This window comes from Schistocerca piceifrons, chromosome 11 (assembly GCF_021461385.2).
Source record: "Schistocerca piceifrons isolate TAMUIC-IGC-003096 chromosome 11, iqSchPice1.1, whole genome shotgun sequence".
NCBI classification, from domain to species: domain Eukaryota; kingdom Metazoa; phylum Arthropoda; class Insecta; order Orthoptera; family Acrididae; genus Schistocerca; species Schistocerca piceifrons.
In genome coordinates this window covers 143,454,193-143,472,812 of record NC_060148.1, presented here as the reverse complement: position 1 = coordinate 143,472,812, position 18,620 = coordinate 143,454,193, and the positions used below count along the sequence as shown (strand labels likewise).

The window sequence follows — 18,620 nt, the reverse complement described above, 5'->3', positions numbered from 1 at the left end:
TGGTGGCTGCATCCCTTGAGGGAACGGTGACGCCTCGTGGCACAGCCGGACGGGGGACATCGACGCTACCTCGATACCCGGCAATTTCACAACCTCGGAGCTGAATTTGAGGTAACGTGTCTGTGTGGCTACGTCAGACAGGAGAGTGCGGGGTTTGCGACTAGCCGATACCTCGAGGGTGACCGGAAAAGGCATTTTTTCCCTTCGCCCGGATCTCCCGGCCAATCCGCTCGTCGAGATACGCGGGACAATCCCGAAAGGAGGAAGCACGGCCGCCGTCGCAGTCGATGCGGCAGGGAGGAGGCGGACGGTCGCCCTAGTGCACATCCCTACCACAGGTTACGTATTTGGCTGGGAACATTATAGTGCGGTCGAAACGATGACAGACAGCAGCACGTCAGGTTCGGAATGTACGGCTGGACTGTGATAATTTCATAGCCCGCCTTGATCTTTGACGAGAGCACCACTCTATCAAATGTGAGAAAAAGAGTGCGGGTGGGCACTGAGGAGGAAGCTCTTTCGGCACCCGACTGACAGCAATGACACCCCAATCGGAGAGGTAACACTAGATTTCGGCCGGTCAGTGACAGACGATGCTCGACCTTCTAATAACACCCCAGACGCGCTTACCGAGGTAAGGGAAAAAGAATAGCGAGAGGACAGACGTACAGCACAGAAGGGAAAAGATGCTGCGAAGGCTGGAGCCCTGCCGTAGCCGAGCTCGAACACACCGAAGAGTGGTGAGCCCCTCGGGGGTACGTACAAATGTACCAGTTAAAGTTCGTCGAAATACGTGTTAGTCCTGCGGGAACCTCTACACCACGTGCCGTGGAATGACTCTATATTCTAGGTGCTCGGTATTGTTCTGCATCTAACAAATTTCACTATTTTAACTCTCAGTAGTGTGCATTTTACCATAATTTATGGCACACACCTGGCTTATTAGTGAGCTGTCCCCACAGCTTTATCTGCCCGTCTTCAGGTACCACTGCACTAGGCTCATCTCTTGTCTACTGCAAGTGGAGCTATGTTTCAGCAGAAGTTATTCACAATATTACCAACTGGGTCATATATTTGCCACACTTCCGAACGCCTGTATTTTAATTGTTACCGACGTATGTTTTCACCAGAAGTTTGACAACTTTGAAACTGGCTGAGAACCTAGAACAGGCTGCGAAGTTCTGAACATGCTACAGTTCAGGTGGTTATTTCTACCATTTTATTAAAATCTCCACTAAGAAGGTAACTATGTAATTATAAAGTAATTTTACTTACTTGATGGACAAAAACGTCATCTTTGGTGTCATTTCTGGAACAAAAAAAATAGCTTCTATCACATACGTATTTTCTAAGTAGGAGAAGTTTTACAAATTACAACACAAATACTGTGCAACCTTAAAAATAATGTCACATTCCCTATACAGCGTAGGATTTCACCCATCCAGTCAGTAATGAAACCACTGGTTTCAACAGAAAGCAACAGCTTGTCAGTAGCAAATTTTATGTAGTACAAATGTGCTCTAATTATGTACCAGTGGTCCCTTACTGTAGGTGGAGTTTTTAAGATTAAGTTCCAATTTTGTGATTTGGCTCAGGTGGATGGTCACCATGTGGTAGATTGTGGAATCAACAGCTATCCAAGAAGACATCTCAAACAAACTGATTTGTCAACTTTGAAATAGAGAAGATTATTCTGTGAAACTGAGATGTGACAAATGCTTAAAATAAGCTAGTGTAACATATCACATAAATTCTGATGACACTTTAAAGCAACAGTTCCAGAGGTAAGAGGAAATTTTATGTGGTGTATTGTTCCCAGCCCACTTACAGGATTTGTACTAAGGTAATGTCATCACATGCAACGTAACCCGAAATTCCTTTTTATAAGTTGAGTCACAAGTTGCTCACTAAATCCACAATGAGAGGACAAGGGCAGATATACTGGGTTACTGAACTAACAAAACTAATTTTAAAACTCCTGACGTGCACATAACTAAACTCCAAAAATATTTAGCTTTTCATTTATTTTTATATTCTGGGCCCACTATGTAGTATATCTTGTAAGGACATAATTATAATTCCAAATAAACTGATAGGTTTGATTCCTTCTCTTACCAAAAGCCTATTTCAACTGAATTGCCATTATTTACCAAGAAGTAGCTATCAGACCTATAAGAGTCATTCCAAGACTAATAAACATGGATCACACTGTTTCACTTAACATGTTGGCAAGTTACTGCTTATACACGTCCATTACCAGAGAAAAAAAAACTTTTACATGCTCATTTTTCTCATTCATATAGAGCTTGTGAACTGAACAATCAGTTGAGACAAAGGTTTTATTATTTTGAACAAATAATGCTGAGACGCAGTAGTTACTACATACCCAGCATTAATAGATTTATGTAACCCACTTACATTTCTTGCTTTACTGCTCTGAATTCTGGAACTAGCTGTTCTAGAGTTACCCGAACTGTACCACCACATGACAATTTAACAAATTACAATGGCTTCTAAATTATTATGTGCCTTAGGTGAAACATTAGTACTACAGAAAGTCATTGCTTTAACTATTTTTTTGGAATTAAAAATACAGAAATAGTCTAAGAATAAACCAATCTTTTAACTTGAAACAGAACAGTAACATCACTGCACATTTCTAATATGCACAATTTCTGGCATTAATGCTTAACAGTGACCTTTGTTCGGATCTGATATACAAGTTACACACAAGTTCAACTGTGTCTTCATGTAAACTTCTATCAAGAATTTAAGTTGTTTACCGGTACTGGTTTAAAGGCTGCTTTTGTATGTCAAGGAAGTGTTCCATTTCTTAAGGACAGCTCAGATCAACACACCAGGCACAATATACAAAGGAATAGTGCAGTTTCTGGTCTATGCAGTTGATGTGGATGTTAGTGCAAGGACATAACTAGCTGCTAAAGAAGCTAAGGGCACTGGTTACAGTTGCAATATAAATTTGATTGCAAGTGAATAGCAATAAAACCAAATACACGTGAATAATACAACCAGAACTAAATGCAATGTTAGAAACTGACCAGACACAAATAGAATCTGCTAGTCAATTCATCTAACTGGGAACAATTTTAACATTACAGAACGAAAGTATGAAAATAAGACATGCTAATAAATGCTGTTATGGGCTGAACCCAAGTTGAATCTGTTCAAAACGACAAAATGTTAACATATGGCTCAGAAACCTGGACAGTGACAGCTGTGTGAAGAGCTCGTAGAATGTTTTGAATGAAAGGCGTTACACAAAATCTATGGCACAACTAATGATGGAGCATTGCACAAACTAAATAATTTTGACTTCACAGATTGTACGATGATCTTGAAATCGTGAAGTTCATTACAAAAAACTGCCTGAAATTTATCGGCCCTCTAGTGAAGATGAAGCAGGGGAAGACCGAGACTGATACTCGGGTGACATACAAGATTTAGAAAGTTACTGGTGCCAGAGAATGGAGATCCAAGACACTTGACAGTGATGAATGGAACGATGTCTAGTGGCAGGCAAAGAACCAACATCAATGATTGCAGACCCAGGAAGTAGTAGTTCAATTTATTCGGGATTTCAGGCATTCTTTTACAGTTTCAGAACTTAAACTGAATATCGGCGGAGTCTAGGCTCATTTACAAGTGATGAAAATACTGTGGAGCTACTTTGATTCAATTTTTATTGGTGCAAAGTTGCCCCATTTTCCCCCAGAAAATAAGCTTCACAGCTGCTTTAGATTTTACACTGATAAATAACACATTGATTGCAAATTTGTGGTACAATTTAGAAAATCTCTACAAATAAATGTCATTCTTCAGTTTAAACTGTTTCCTGATATAAAAATACAACTTTGTACTGCGTTTTTGAGGTGATTTTAGTCAGATTTTGTCATCATCCATCATCCATGACTGATTATGCCTTACAGCGTTGAGTCTGGAGCATAGTCCCCTTATAAAATTCCTCCACGATCCCCTATTCAGTGCTAACATTGGTGCCTCTTTAAATGTTAAACCTATTACTTCAAAATCATTCTTAACCGAATCCAGGTACCTTCTCCTTGGTCTACCCCGACTCCTCCCACCCTCTACTGCTGAACCGATGAGTCTCTTGGGTAACCTTGCTTCTCCCATGCGTGTAACATGACCCCACCATCTAAGCCTGTTCGCCCTGACTGCTACATCTATAGAGTTCATTCCCAGTTTTTCTCTGATTTCCTCATTGTGGACACCCTCCTGCCATTGTTCCCATCTACTAGTACCTGCAATCATCCTAGATACTTTCATATCCGTAACCTCAACCTTGTTGATAAGGTAACCTGAATCCACCCAGCTTTCGCTTCCATACAACAAAGTTGGTCGAAAGAGTGAACGACGCACAGATAACTTAGTCTCGGTACTGACTTCCTTCTTGCAGAAGAGAGTAGATCGTAGCTGAGTGCTCACTGCATTAGCTTTGCGACACCTCGCTTCCAGTTCTTTCACAATGTTGCCATCCTGTGAGAATATGCATCCTAAGTACTTGAAACCATCCACCTGTTCTAACTTTGTTCCTCCTATTTGGCACTCAATCCGTTTATATTTCTTTCCCACTGACATTACTTTCGTTTTGGAGATGCTATCTTCATACCATAGTCCTTACATTTCTGATCTAGCTCTGAAATATTACTTTGCAAGCTTTCAATCAAATCTGCCATCACAACTAAGTCATCCACATATGCAAGACTGCTTATTTTGTTATATTTAGATTAAAGTTCAGTCTTGATCACGTGATCAAGACTGAACTTTAATCTAAATATAACAATTTATTGATCACTGCATTCCAAAAATGTTTACCAAAATTGTGCTTATTTTGTGTTCACATATCTTAATCTCACCCAGCCAGTCTATTGTTTTCAACATATGATCCATAAATAATATGAAGAACAGTGGAGACAGGTTGCAGCCTTGTCTTACCCCTGAAACTACTCTGAACCACGAACTCAATTTACCGTCAACTCTAACTGCTGCCTGACTATCTATCCTTAATTGCTTGCAAAAGTTTGCCTCCTATTCCATAATCTCGTAGAACAGACAATAGCTTCCTTCTAGGAACCCAGTCATATGCCTTTTCTAGATCTATAAAGCATAGATACAATTCCCTGTTCCACTCTTAACACTTCTCCGTTATTTGCCGTAAGCTAAAGATCTGGTCCTGACAGCCTCTAAGAGGCCTAAGCCCACACTGATTTTCATCCAATTTGTCCTCAACTAATACTCGCACTTTCCTTTCAACAATACCTGAGAAGATTTTACCCACAACGCTGATTAAAGAGATACCTCTGTAGTTGTTACAATCTTTTCTGTTTCAATGTTTAAAGATTGGTGTGATTACTGCTTTTGTCCAGTCTGATGGAACCTGTCCCGACTCCCAGGCCATTTCAATTATCCTGTGTAGCCATTTAAGACTAGACATTCCACTGTATTTGATGAGTTCCGACTTAATTTCATCCACCCCAGCTGCTTTATTGCACTGCAATATACTGACCATTTTCTCCACTTCCTCAAATGTGATCCTATTTCCAGCATCATTCCTATCCCATTCTATCTCAAAATCTGAAACATTACTGATCGTATTTTCACCTACATTGAGAAACTCTTCAAAATATTCCCTCCATCAGTCCGAGTCATCAACAGGATTCACCAGCAGTTTTCCAGACCTGTCCAAAATTCTTGTCATTTCCTTCTTACCTCCCTCTCGAAGACTGCTAATTACACTCCAGAATTGTTTTTCAGCAGCTTGACCCAAAGTCTCCAACCTGTTTCCAAAGTCTTCCCAAGATTTCTTCTTGGATGCTGCAATTATCTGTTTGGCTTTGTTTCTTTCTTCAACATAACTTTCTCTGTCTACCTTAGTTCTAGTATGTAGCCATTTTTGATACGCCTTATTTTTCCTTTTACAGGCTGCCTTGACTGTGTCATTCCACCAAGCTGTTTGCTTCATCCTACTTTTACACACTACTGTTACAAGACATTCTTTAGCCACTTCTAGTACTGTGTCCCTGTACCTTGTCCATTCCTTTTCCAATGACTGTAATTGACTACATTCACCTAACTGGTACCTTTCTGAAATCGCTGTTATGTACTTGTGCCTGATTTCCTTATCCTGAAGTTTCTCCACTCTTATCCTCCTACATATGAACCTGACCTCTTGCACTTTTGGCCTCACAATCCCAATTTCACTGCAGATTAAATAATGATCAGTGTCATCAAAGAATCCCTGAATACACGTGTGTCCCTCACAGCCTTCCTGAATTCCTGATCTGTTATTATATAGTCAATGACAGATCTGGTTCCCCTGCCTTCCCAAGTATACCAGTGAATGTTCTTATGTTTAAAAAAGGAGTTTGTGACTACTAAGCCCATACTGGCACAGAAATCCAAGAGTTGTTTCCCGTTCCTGTTGGCCTCCATATCCTCTCCAAATTTACCCATAACCTTTTCATACCCTTCTGTTCGATTTCCAATCCTGGCGTTAAAATCACCCATGAGCAGAACACTGTCCTTGTCCTTTACTCTAACAACTAGATCACTGAGTGCCTCATAAAAACTATCTATCATATCTTTGCAGAAGATATCCAAGGTAATGGTGGGTAGAATAACTCAAACATATGCACAAATACAAACTCAACTAATGGATAGACTGTTCAACATATTTATTAAAATAGGTACTAGACAGAATGTAGATTTTTCGGAGATGGAACAGTTAATAAATTCCCCCCCCCCCCCCCCAAAGAACAAAACAGCCCCACTTTGTGGCAGCTGACTTTTTAAAAAAGTGATACCAGATTGGTGCGTCTGCGTGGCCAAGCACGATTCAAGAAATTTATGCTACAACGTTTTTCCCTTACGGGGACAAATTCTGAAACGTTTCTCCTTTATGAGAACTTTCCCCTCTACGGCCGTATCGAGCCAGGGGCCGCTGCCTCCTAAAAAAAATTCACATACAGACACACAAGACGGATGTTTAAATTAGGCCAAAGCTTAATGCAACGGATATTACGAGTAGCAAATGTAGCCAGTCATTTGCAGCGAAATCTAACTACTTCGTCATCCACTGCTGAACTGACGCCACCTCCATCCCGCTCCCACGGTCTACGCTCTCGTTCTCCGGGCCCTCGTTGAGCTCGTTTCGTGTTACAGCGAGTGCCAAATCTCCGTTAGACAGCAGTGTCTAACGACCTGGAGAATTTTTGACTCTCAGGACTGTGAATCAATCTACTACGTTAGCACAGTCTCCGATTATCTGGGATGAAAAGGCCGCAGAACCGGTTGCAAATAAAGCGCAAACCTGTTTACTAATTACTTTTTCAGACTTCCAAATCATCTTATTGAGTAAGTTCAGCTGGCCGAATCGAGTTATATTCCACATTTTCGCACAGGTGAAACTATCACGAAAGGACTGTTTCTAAGACTGTAATATTTGGCAACTTGCTAGGTATTTCAGTAATTGCGAGAAAATTTTAGATGGCAGGTAAGGCTTTGACAATCTTAGAAGGAAACTACACGGTGTTTTCATTGACGAGTATGTGCATGCATGACTACTGCGATACTGAATTAGCAATAAAGGCCGCAGCGCCCTTTTGCAACAGCCGTCTATTCGTGTGAGCGGGCACTTTGGCAAGCAACGAGCACGGACAAAGAGCTGCCAAGCACGGCGCGTGTCGTATCGACCCACGAGACCAGCACGTGGCAACGCAGCCGCTAGGTCGTTGAACTCGCCGTCAGAGCGCTCTACCATCGGCCGCTTCGCAATATGGCCGTCGCGCTCTACCTGATGTTCACCAACACTTCGGGAAGGGGTAGCACTGCAACAGTAGTGCAGCGACGTAGCAGAAAAAGACAAAAATTAACGTTACGCAGTACCGTCCCACCAAAACACTTTCATGCTTTTAACGCGAAATAAAAAATTAACAATGACATTTCGCTTCCGACGAAAAATGTACCCGCTTCCTGATAATGGCAACGTCACCCAAATCTATTGGCTGGCTGACTTTTCGTTGAGCACATTAATTCGTTGAACTGTGTCCAAGTCTGAATTTAGGGACACCTTTTGTTTTTAAGTATTTAATTTTTCACGTGCAGTGGCTATTAACCAGGAAGTTTGTACTTACTGTACTAACTCTAGTATTACTGGACGAATTCGTTGCAATATATGACTTTACATCGCAGATTGCGACAGAGGAACATTCCTGTTTTTGTTCAGAGCTGAAAAACTCTTCGCTAAAGACAACCAAGAATTTGAAATGTGGAAAACCGTCATTTAGATGCGCATTCGAATGGATGGTCTCAATCTAATCTAAAAATTATCAATGTACTACTTAAACTTCCGAGTACAGCACATACAAGAGTAAATTTGACTTTCTGCAGTGTCTTGCGATCTAAAATACATTCCTTGCATGCATCGGATTACAAATTTGAGTTTTCACTGATAATATAGAATTGGTATTTTAACAGTAAATTCATGTTATCAGATTCGAAGGTGAATGCTAGGGACCTGAAACACTAAATGTTTACTGTTTGAATGCTTTTGGAAGAGCCAACTGCACAGATATAGGTGAGTAGGAGAGACACTAAAACCTCAATATTCTTTCATAAGCATTATGCGACACGACAAATTCATAACACACTACAAAGCCTACTAAAATTGTATGTGAAAGGTATTAGTCAAACCCAGAAATTTTAATGAAAAGGAAACTGTCACAGTGATTTCTACAGATAAACGCACAAGTGATGCATTGTCTTTGGCACTGCGATTACTACTAAAACATTACTTTAATGTATACCGCCTTCGCTGGAGCAGCTACTGTAGGTAGAGACACACATTCCAAGTAAGAATGTTAACCACAAACCGCCATGAAGTCCCTTATTCGCGTAAGGAGACAAAGTTCTGTAATAATGTGAAACCCGTTTGGCATGCCGGAGCTCCGACGGTACAATTACCCTGGCCTAATTTTGCCTCTGAAGCCTCACCTCTACGTTTCTTGTTACGTTCTTTGAGCTACGACTAGGGCGTAGTTAACGAAGGTGTTTTCGTGAAGTTTTCTCCGATCATCATCGAAGTCGCGTTACGAGTTACCGCATATTGCATAGGCCTATTGTTTAAAACTAGTCCTATTTAATTTATCCATGTCCATTAATTCACCATAATGATAAATCATGTAAGTCTAACCACCGTTACATCAAGTCATTTTAATGTACTGCTGATGGAAACACTGCTATTATACCCAACTTTTGTGTCATGTAATTAACAGAAGTTACACTACGAGGCGCAGATTCCAATGCACGAGGTGTACTGTTAGCGTTTAGGAATCGCTTCAGTAATGTTATATGACTTGCTGCTGCCAACTAACAGCAGCAACAACGCAAGGCAGCAGCTGGTACGTCTAATTGTGTGGAAAGCCGAGAAGAACATGTCGCAATCTTTATCCTTCCACATTTCAACAACGCAGGGGGGAGGGGGCAGCTCGTGTGGTGGCAATGTGATAGCCATAACGCATCGCATCATCCCGGTCGGAAAGGCATCCTCAAAGTGGACCAAGGAAAATTAACTTGCAGATCACAGCTGTAATCGACTTCTCAGATTACGCAGTAATCTGTCATTAAATAGCGTCTGCAAAACATTTCAGAATAGCCAATCGATATTGCTGCAAAATAATCATGCAAGAAAGGCCTATTGTGTCATATCAATATCATTTGAAAATCGCAATGGTAGTATGTAAATACCCAGAAGTGACTATACGTTAATTGTGAAGTTCAGTTACAAACAAAACACAGTTTATTTGGTGTTAGTTGCCTAGCTCCACTAGCTTCTCATTCTTCAATATGCTGCCACAGATTTTCGTGGCAGTATTCAGTACACGCACACTATTTTCGTGGACTAACAGCGCACAAAAGCTCATAGGAATTGCAGTCTTCGCTCGCTTTGGAGGATGGAACATTAATGTTTTAATTGTACGAACAGGCTATGCCGAGTATCTCAAAATTTTTATCGATTTGTTCATCTAGTCTAGAGCCATCAGGCGCTCTTACAGCTAACCAGGCATCCTACATACTGTACATTACGTTCAACTGACGACAGATTTAAAAGAACATTACGTAACACTACGAAGAAAGTGTAACAATTGGTGGAAAGCAATAGGAGCTATAGCAATAAAAAGCTAACTTTTATATTACTGCCGGCGCTACAGTCTGGAACCGCGCGACCGCTACGGTCGCAGGTTCGAATCCTGCCTCGGGCACGGATGTTTTATGTCCTTAGGTTAGTTAGGTTTAAATAGTTCTAAGTTCTAGGGAACTGATGACCTCAGAAGTTAAGTTCCATAGTGCTCAGAGCCATTTTTTCTATTACAACAAAGGCATTACAATGAGGTAGGTATAAACTAGGGGCGCCAGCAGGGAGGGAGAGAGAGGGAGAGAGAGAGAGAGAGAGAGAGAGAGAGAGAGAGAGAGAGAGAGAGAGGGGGGGGATACACTGAACAGGCGCCCAACACTCACGCGACCTCGCCGTGTCTTCGGTTCACAAGACAACTTTAAGCCACCGGTATCTAGGCCAGGGCCAATGCAAGAACCGATAGGCCTGTTTTTGATGAAATAGCTGTTTTACAATTTTCCGAACAGCAAGTTAGAAGATTTGTTCTTTCTAGCCAACCGCTCTGATGTTTTACACAGCAGTGACATTTCCTGCCAAGTGTTTCTTCCCAGCGGGTTTATTTATAGCCTTTGATTTCCTACTCTCGTACACGAGAAAGGTATCGTTACCCGTGCTACTCGGGCCAACTGTAGCAAATGACGACAGTAACGAACACTGGTACACAAATCTTTTAGGAAGGTTTCTAGAATCAATGTGGCAGCCAATATTAGGTACAGATCGCCATTTTATTCAAGCACCTTTTACACTTCACACGTTTCTGCCATCACCACTAGCTGCAAAATGAATATCACCAAATCAGGCGTGATACATAATACGCTTTACGTTTGGTGCTGACCAGAAATTAAGTAACTACACAGATAAATTTTAGGCGCTGAATTGAATCTTTGCCATACTGGCACGACTCGCTGTCGCTGAAGAATACTAGTAAATTACTTATGGCCACTGTAAATGCCCACTCATTTGTAGTTTTTGCAACTGCACAGTCGTCTAACTGAACTTTATTCACGATAATGAAAGTGATTACGTACGTACTTACACGAGAACTCTTGTCCCGCTATCTTACTTTCCTTTTGGTTCAGAGAATATGAACAATTGTATGAAATCACGGTCATTAATGCGAGTTCAAAATAAATTCGGAAGTAATACTAAATAACGGAATTAGATCTATCTGGAATGGCACTTACAGGAGACAGGAATGTATTACTCATTAATTACGCCAAACCAAGACTCTGCTGCCTTATCCAATATCCAATTATACCAATTTTAAGTGGACGACAATTATGATAGTACCGCTGGTGTTCACATACACACTAATGGGACAAAACCGGAAATCTGGTTATCACGAAAGAAATATAGTCACATAGAGGTTTACTCTTAAAAATTGCATGACTAGTTCAACGCCATCGAATACAAGTTATTTTTTGTATTCTTGTACACAGTTTTTAGTGTCGTATTATGTAAAATATCCACTTTGAAGTAGCTTGTAAACCGATCGTGGATTTTACGTATACATATCAACTGGAGCTGCTTTTCGTTAAGTATATAAAACTTAGTATGGCGCTTAAGAACTGATCCACACGGAACTCTGATAATTGCTAAAATTTATTTCCATCTAGTCAATTTTGAACAACTGCAGTATTCATTCCTGCAACCCTTCCTCTACAAATTTCGAACTGAGGACAGCTACTGAAGCAACAGACTTACGTTGAGGACGACACCACACTTACGGAAGAACGCGCCAATACGTTAATTAGTCAACGACTCGACTGAACGGCTGCACTAGATACTACATGTAAAAGTTTAGCGCACACCGTGCTAGCAGATCTTCCTCTGTATCCACAGGATTCTCGTAAATTAACCTTTGCATACGATCCCTCAAGTACATGTCGCCGTGTCTACGCTATTGCATGCCAGGACATGCAACTTGCAGACATTTCTCTTTCCATTTTTAGTCATGGACGCGTTACATGCCTGAACCGAAAACTTTGTAGAACGGAAACTGTACGTTTCCGGACATGGGTACCTATTCAAAATAATATGTACATACTCTCCTCTACGAGTCCTAGAAGTTTATAACAGGAATTGCCAGACACCGTATAGATCGCTCCTCTTCGTAACTTCAGAGTTAATTACTGCTATCGATCGTATGTAATCCAAATAGATAAGAGTAGCAATATCATAATATTGACAGTATCTTTTACTCTTAACCATTAAGTAATTATTGTTATCAGCATATATGCCTGCAGATATATGCATAAACCTCTAGATATTGGGTTATCTGGTCAGTGACACCGCAACTTAAAAGCGGGAACCGTAGACTCGTCACCATGTCAACTGAGTAAGAAAACAATCAGGGGCATTTCATCCCTTCTAAAGCTGCTGGTTATACAATTGTGAAGCAGTAACACCATGGAACAAACGCAGATAGACCGGGGCAGGGGGAGACCATGTACTGTTAACACTTGAGATCAGCGAGAAGAACCACTCTTTACATGCAAAATGCTGCCAGGAGTCCAGCTAGCCCGATGGGAGTAAGGAGTTGAAAATTGAGTACAATGGTCGAGCAGCTCCGCGTGAACCACACACGTCTGCAGTGACAGCTAAACGACACTCGAGGTGGGGTAAAGAGCGACGCCACTGGAAAATGGATTACTGGAAACTGCCGATTTGGAGTGGCGAATGAAACTACAATACACGCTGTGCCAATATGGCCAATGTCTGGATAACGTTACCTGCAAATAGTAAAGTATGGGCGAGGTGTTGTTTCTGTGTGGGGTGCTTTTCGTTAGAGTGACGTCCCTTATTGCTGTACGAACAAAAATTACAGTAGAGGAACAGTTCGGAGACGATTGTCTCGGAGTGAAATTATCCTATTACGCAGGATCTGTGGGCAATAGCATTTCTGAAATGATTGGACCGTCCAGAGTCTTGACCTGAACCCAAGGGAACAGATTTGAGTTAGAACGTCTACTTCGCTCGAGGCTCTTGCGTGAAACTTTACAATCTTCTCTGGTTTCAACTGTTGAGAAAGAATGAACCGTCATTCCTCCGGGCACCTCATTTAGTCCAGTCCACCATAAAAGCAGAAGATGGACTCACGCCATATAATAATATAGTGCTCGAATAGTTTTGGTTTGATAAACTATTCAGATACAGCTAGCCTGTTGGCGATTTTTGAGGTGCATCAACTAACGACGTTATTTCAAGCTTTCGCTAGTGCAGTGTCTTTGCCAGTAGCCCCAGATTCTGCTGACACAGGATTCAATTCAGTTTTTTGTGTAGCTGAATATTCTTTCCGGATCTGCCCCACACGGACCAATGGTTTTCTGTAGCAACGATTTAACATATGAATAACGTCGTCGTCCTGTGGCCTGAGGACTAAGCAATGTCGGGAGACAACGTAACTTCGAACGTTACACTATTGACGCGCAAAGTAATTTTTCGGCCGGAACGCTTTCGAGCAATCGATGCTTTCATGTAACAAAGTTGTATGTCAGTAAATGGAAGACGTACGTGGTGCAACACGGGAAACGCAACGCTTCACAGCTGGCGGACTACCCTGTGCGCTGGCCGTGAAAGCCTGCTTCAAGTTACCTTCACTTCCCGCCAGCTGCTCCGCCGAATTTCTCGCGTTTTAAGACACTGTAGAGCAGTGGTCGTCAAACTTTTGCTCAGATGCCAACAATAACATTGTCAGTTGGCACCTCGAGCTACATATATACCCATGTTATTGGAATTTTACATAAATTACGTTATGAGCTATAGACGAGATCGATAGGCCAAAATGGCTAAAGGACAAATGTTAGTATGCAGAAGCATGTATTACTGGGATTAAGATAGATGCCGCCTACAGTCACTTAACTTTCATGTCAGACACTTAACTGGAGTCTGATGTTGTGAATAACCTTTTGCTTCCGGTATTATACACACGCCAACTTTAGAATTTCTAGGAGTGTTTAATTCGATACTGTCGAAAGCTGTCCAATTCTACAAATGCTATAAACTTTCGTTCGCGTTTCCTTTATCTTTTAAGTCCTATTATCAGTAGTGCCTCGTGTATCACATCCTTTTCTCCAGAATCCAAACTCATCTTCCACAAAGTCCGCTACCAGTTTTCCGTTCTGCGCATATTTAGTGTTAATTTCTTGCAACCGTAACTTATTAAACCGATACAAACGCTACAAATGTATAAGGCCATGTGTTGAGATAGGATTTTGCAGCGCGGGGAGCTGCCTCAAACCAGATTTCCAACTAAGTAATGCAATGGTAGTAGCAAACTGACAGTTTTGACGTTTCGTAATTGACATTCGTTTGATGCAAGCTGCTGTGCAACCTACATCTTTGGGTAGCTACTGTAACCTACATCATGGTTCTCCCATCCGCCCCCCCCCCCCTCCACACACACTGAATTTAACATCACGATGCTTCAAAATGTGTACCGTCAACCAATCACTAGTTTTAATCAAATTGTGCCATAAATTTCTTTGTCTGTCGATTTGGCTCCGTACCTAATTTGGCATCTCTTTTTCCCCATCTAATCTACACAGTTCTTCTGCAGCAACGTATTTCAAAAGCTTATCACCGTATATAAACGGTTTATAACTCACGTTGCACGAACCCACATATACCACTAAGTGTACCTGTAAAACTGTATCGCACGACAATGTAGGAGACACATCAGATCCAGAATAAGATCTTCACTCTGCAGCGGAGTGTGCGCTGATATAAAACTTCCTGGTAGATTAAAACTGTGTGCCTTTGCCTTTCGCGGTCAAGTGCTCTACCAACTGAGCTACCCAAGGACGACTCACGCCCCGTAAAGTTTAGAAGGTAAGAGACGAGGTACTGGTAGAAGTAAAGCTGTGAGGACGGGGCGTGAGTCGTGCTTGGGTAGCTCAGTTCGTAGGGCACTTGCCCGCGAAAGGCAAAGGTCCCGAGTTAGTGTCTCGGTCCGTCACACAGTTTTAATCTGCCAGGAAGTTTCACGACATCAGATATTTAGATATGTGAGAAACTGCCTTCCGCTTAAAATGTCGCTCAAATAACCCAGACTACATTTAGCCAGTGTTTCTTAATGAACTTCAAGCAGACTAATTTCGAACTTTCTAAAACCTTACTTGCATGCTTACCAAATATTTAACAATTCATTTGTAATCACACGTTTGAAGTTTTTCGATTCTTTAAAGATCAAGGATTAATTGGTCTTCAAGTTAAGTCATGAAATCAATACTGCCTCCCGTTCCTACATTCCTCTGGAAGCCAAACTGATCTCCCCCAAACACGGCCTATACCAGTTTTTCCCTTATTCTGTAAATAATTCGTGTCTATTCTGCAACCATGACTGATTACACTGACGTTTCGGTAGTATTAAACTAATGATTTATTAGTATTATAAGGTGTGGCCTTCAGCTTCCGTTAGTAACGACGTATCTCACAGTACCAAGTGTCGCCTATTTTGCTGCAGTACTGTTTCTGTACTATAATTTATCTCAAATTAACTTGATTTCACTACTTTTGGTGTAATGTGTGTGTAAAGTTCTAAACACTAAGCATCACAGAACATTTCTATCTTACGTTACAAGAGCTAAATACGACTAATTTGTTTAGGTATCTTTTGCTAACTTCATTAGTAACCGCGCTGTTTAGCATAGCAGTATTATCTGGTGAAAGTTTAAACGCACGCTTCCGCATGCTCGTCACCCATTAGGTGTTTTACGGCCTTAGTTCCACCGTGATGGTGTTCTGCCATACGATTTGGAAAATTTTGCTCGATTCGATGTCCGCTGACATTGCAGCACTACAGCAGTGGTTACCAACTTTTCTGAGACAATTACCCCTAAATTAGAAAATTAGCTAGTAACACCCGCTCAACCCCGCCACCTTGCCGCATCAACAACACGATTAACTTTGGGACGAAAACATTTCCTCCACTCTTTTTTAAAATACTGAGGATTAATGGCACTTAGTTTTTGTTTTATTAAACCACGAAGTAATAAGGCTATGAGACATTTGGTATTGTTTAATTCTAAATACTTTTTTCCCATACAGAGTACTGCCTACAACTCTTCACAGGACCCTGAGGGTAGACAGTTGTTACGAAACATGCTTTCTGTCCCTATCTTCTCCCACACCCATTTACGATCAACAAAGTTAAATGTGTGCACCACATTTTGGCCTACTTTTGTAAGTCACTTTATTTGCCTCACTTCTGAAATGGCAGAAATTTGAAGATTTTAGGCTGTCAAGGCTTCGTGCCTGACCACCACCACCACCACCACCACCACCACCACCACGTTGGCCACGCCACAGTACGAGGTGCATTCAAGTTCTAAGGCCTCCAATTTTTTTTTGGGAAGAGAGAGAAACATGTGCATTGTTTTAAAATGAGGCCGCGTTCATTGTCAATACGTCCCAGAGATGGCAGCACCGTACGGCAGATGGAATTTTACCGCCAGCGGCGACAATGAGAACTGTTTTAAATACTTAAAATGGCGACGTTTTCCTTACTTGAACAGCGTGCAATCATTCGTTTTCTGAATTTGCGTGGTTTGATACCAATTGAAATTCATCGACAGTTGAAGGAGACATGTGGAAATGGAGTTATGGATGTGACAAAAGTGCGTTCGTGGGTGCGACAGTTTAATGAAGGCAGAACATCGTGTGGTGACAAACCGAAACAACCTCGGGATCGCACAAGCCGGTCTGACGCCATGATCGAGAAAGTGGAGAGAATTGTTTTGGGGGATCGCCGAATGACTGTTGAACAGATCGCCTACAGAGTTGGCATTTCTGTGGGTTCTGTGCACACAATCCTGCATGGCTACCTGAAAATGCGAAAAGTGTAATCCAGGTGGGTGCCACGAATGCTGACGGACGACCACACAGCTGCCCGTGTGGGTTGACACGCAACGACAGCATGAATGGGACTTTCTTTTCGTCGGTTGTGACAATGGATGAGACGTGGATGCCATTTTTCAATCCAGGAACAAAGCACACAGATTCACCGCCACCAAAAAAATTTCGGGTAACCGCAATTGCTGAAAAAATGGTGTATGTTCTGACAGCGAGGGTGTAATCCTTACCCATTGCGTTCCGAAGGGCACTACGGTAACAGGTGCATCCTACGAAAATGTTTTGAACAAATTCATTCCTGCACTGCAACAAAAACGTCCGGGAAGGGCTGCACGTGTGCTGTTTCACCAAGACAACGCACCTGCGCATCGAGCTAACGTTACGCAACAGTTTCTTTGTGATAACTTTGAAGTGATTCCTTATGCTCCCTACTCACCTGACCTGGCTCCTAGTGACTTTTGGCTTTTTCCAACAATGAAAGACTTTCCGTGGCCGCACATTCACCAGCCGCGCTGCTATTGCCTCAGCGATTTTCCAGTGGTCAAAACAGACTCCTAAAGAAGCCTTCGCCGCTGCCATGGAATGATGGCGTCAGCCTTGTGAAAAATGTGTACGTCTGCAGGGCGATTACGTCGAGAAGTAATGCCAGTTTCATCGATTTCGGGTGAGTAGTTAATTAGAAAAAAATCTGAGGCCTTAGAACTTGAATGCACCCCGTATAGTAGCCATTACATCGTTACTGCTGTACTATCATTAGTTCGAGTACTGTTACGAATGAACAATGAACGAATTCTAGTCTATCACAGGAACTACCTACAACTCTGAGAAGGCATTTTCAGCATGTGAATTTTACTATCACAGATACAAGACAGCGTGCGCGCAGTGGATGGACTATGTGAGGAAAACGATCATGAATTCATTTCACGATCTATTACCTGCACCACATTTTTGTCATGGGTTAATGCTAGCATCTGAGAAATTTAAATACTGGCAACTATAATTGGGCATTGCAGTCCAACGCAACATTCTAATCGTAACGATTTTTAAAAATAATTCATTTTCATGACCGAAACGTGTTGACCCTTCTGTTTTTACCCTTCAGAAAATTGCATTTTAAGCCTCACTAGTTAATTACCAGTGGGAGTAGTCGGCAACCTTTCCGAGACCATTACCCCTGAACATTAGGTGTCATCCCACACCCTAAAACAAATTGTGGGGCCCGATTGCGTATTGCACTGTAAAAGATTAGCACTCATTTTTAGAGTGAAGACTTACATCATGTTTAAGCAACTGCAACGCCTGTGTAATTTTTCCACTAAACCAAAAAATTATGACCCTACGAGATGTCTGGTTCTGCCGATTTCCAACAGTTATTGTTCTATTTAGTTTGCTGTCCACCACTGCACATCCGAAATCACCTACCAATTTCATTCAGTTCTTTGCTTTGTTTTCATTGTTACTGTAGTCTGAAGACTACTTTCACACCTGCAAGATATTGCGGATCGAACTTTTGATTTCTTCGAACAATAATAGCTACTAACCACAGACCTTTCTCTTA

General features: G+C 41.6%; 1 protein-coding gene across 2 annotated transcripts in view; it reads right to left on the bottom strand.

The window, feature by feature from the left end:
- LOC124720412 (Y-box factor homolog) overlaps window positions 1-18,620 on the bottom strand; it is a 138,809-nt gene that overhangs the window by 55,691 nt on the left and 64,498 nt on the right. For both annotated transcript variants that reach the window (XM_047245761.1, XM_047245762.1), the window contains exon 3: window positions 1,276-1,309. In XM_047245761.1, coding sequence (XP_047101717.1) covers window positions 1,276-1,309 — 34 coding nt within the window. The remainder of the gene's footprint in view (window positions 1-1,275; window positions 1,310-18,620) is intronic.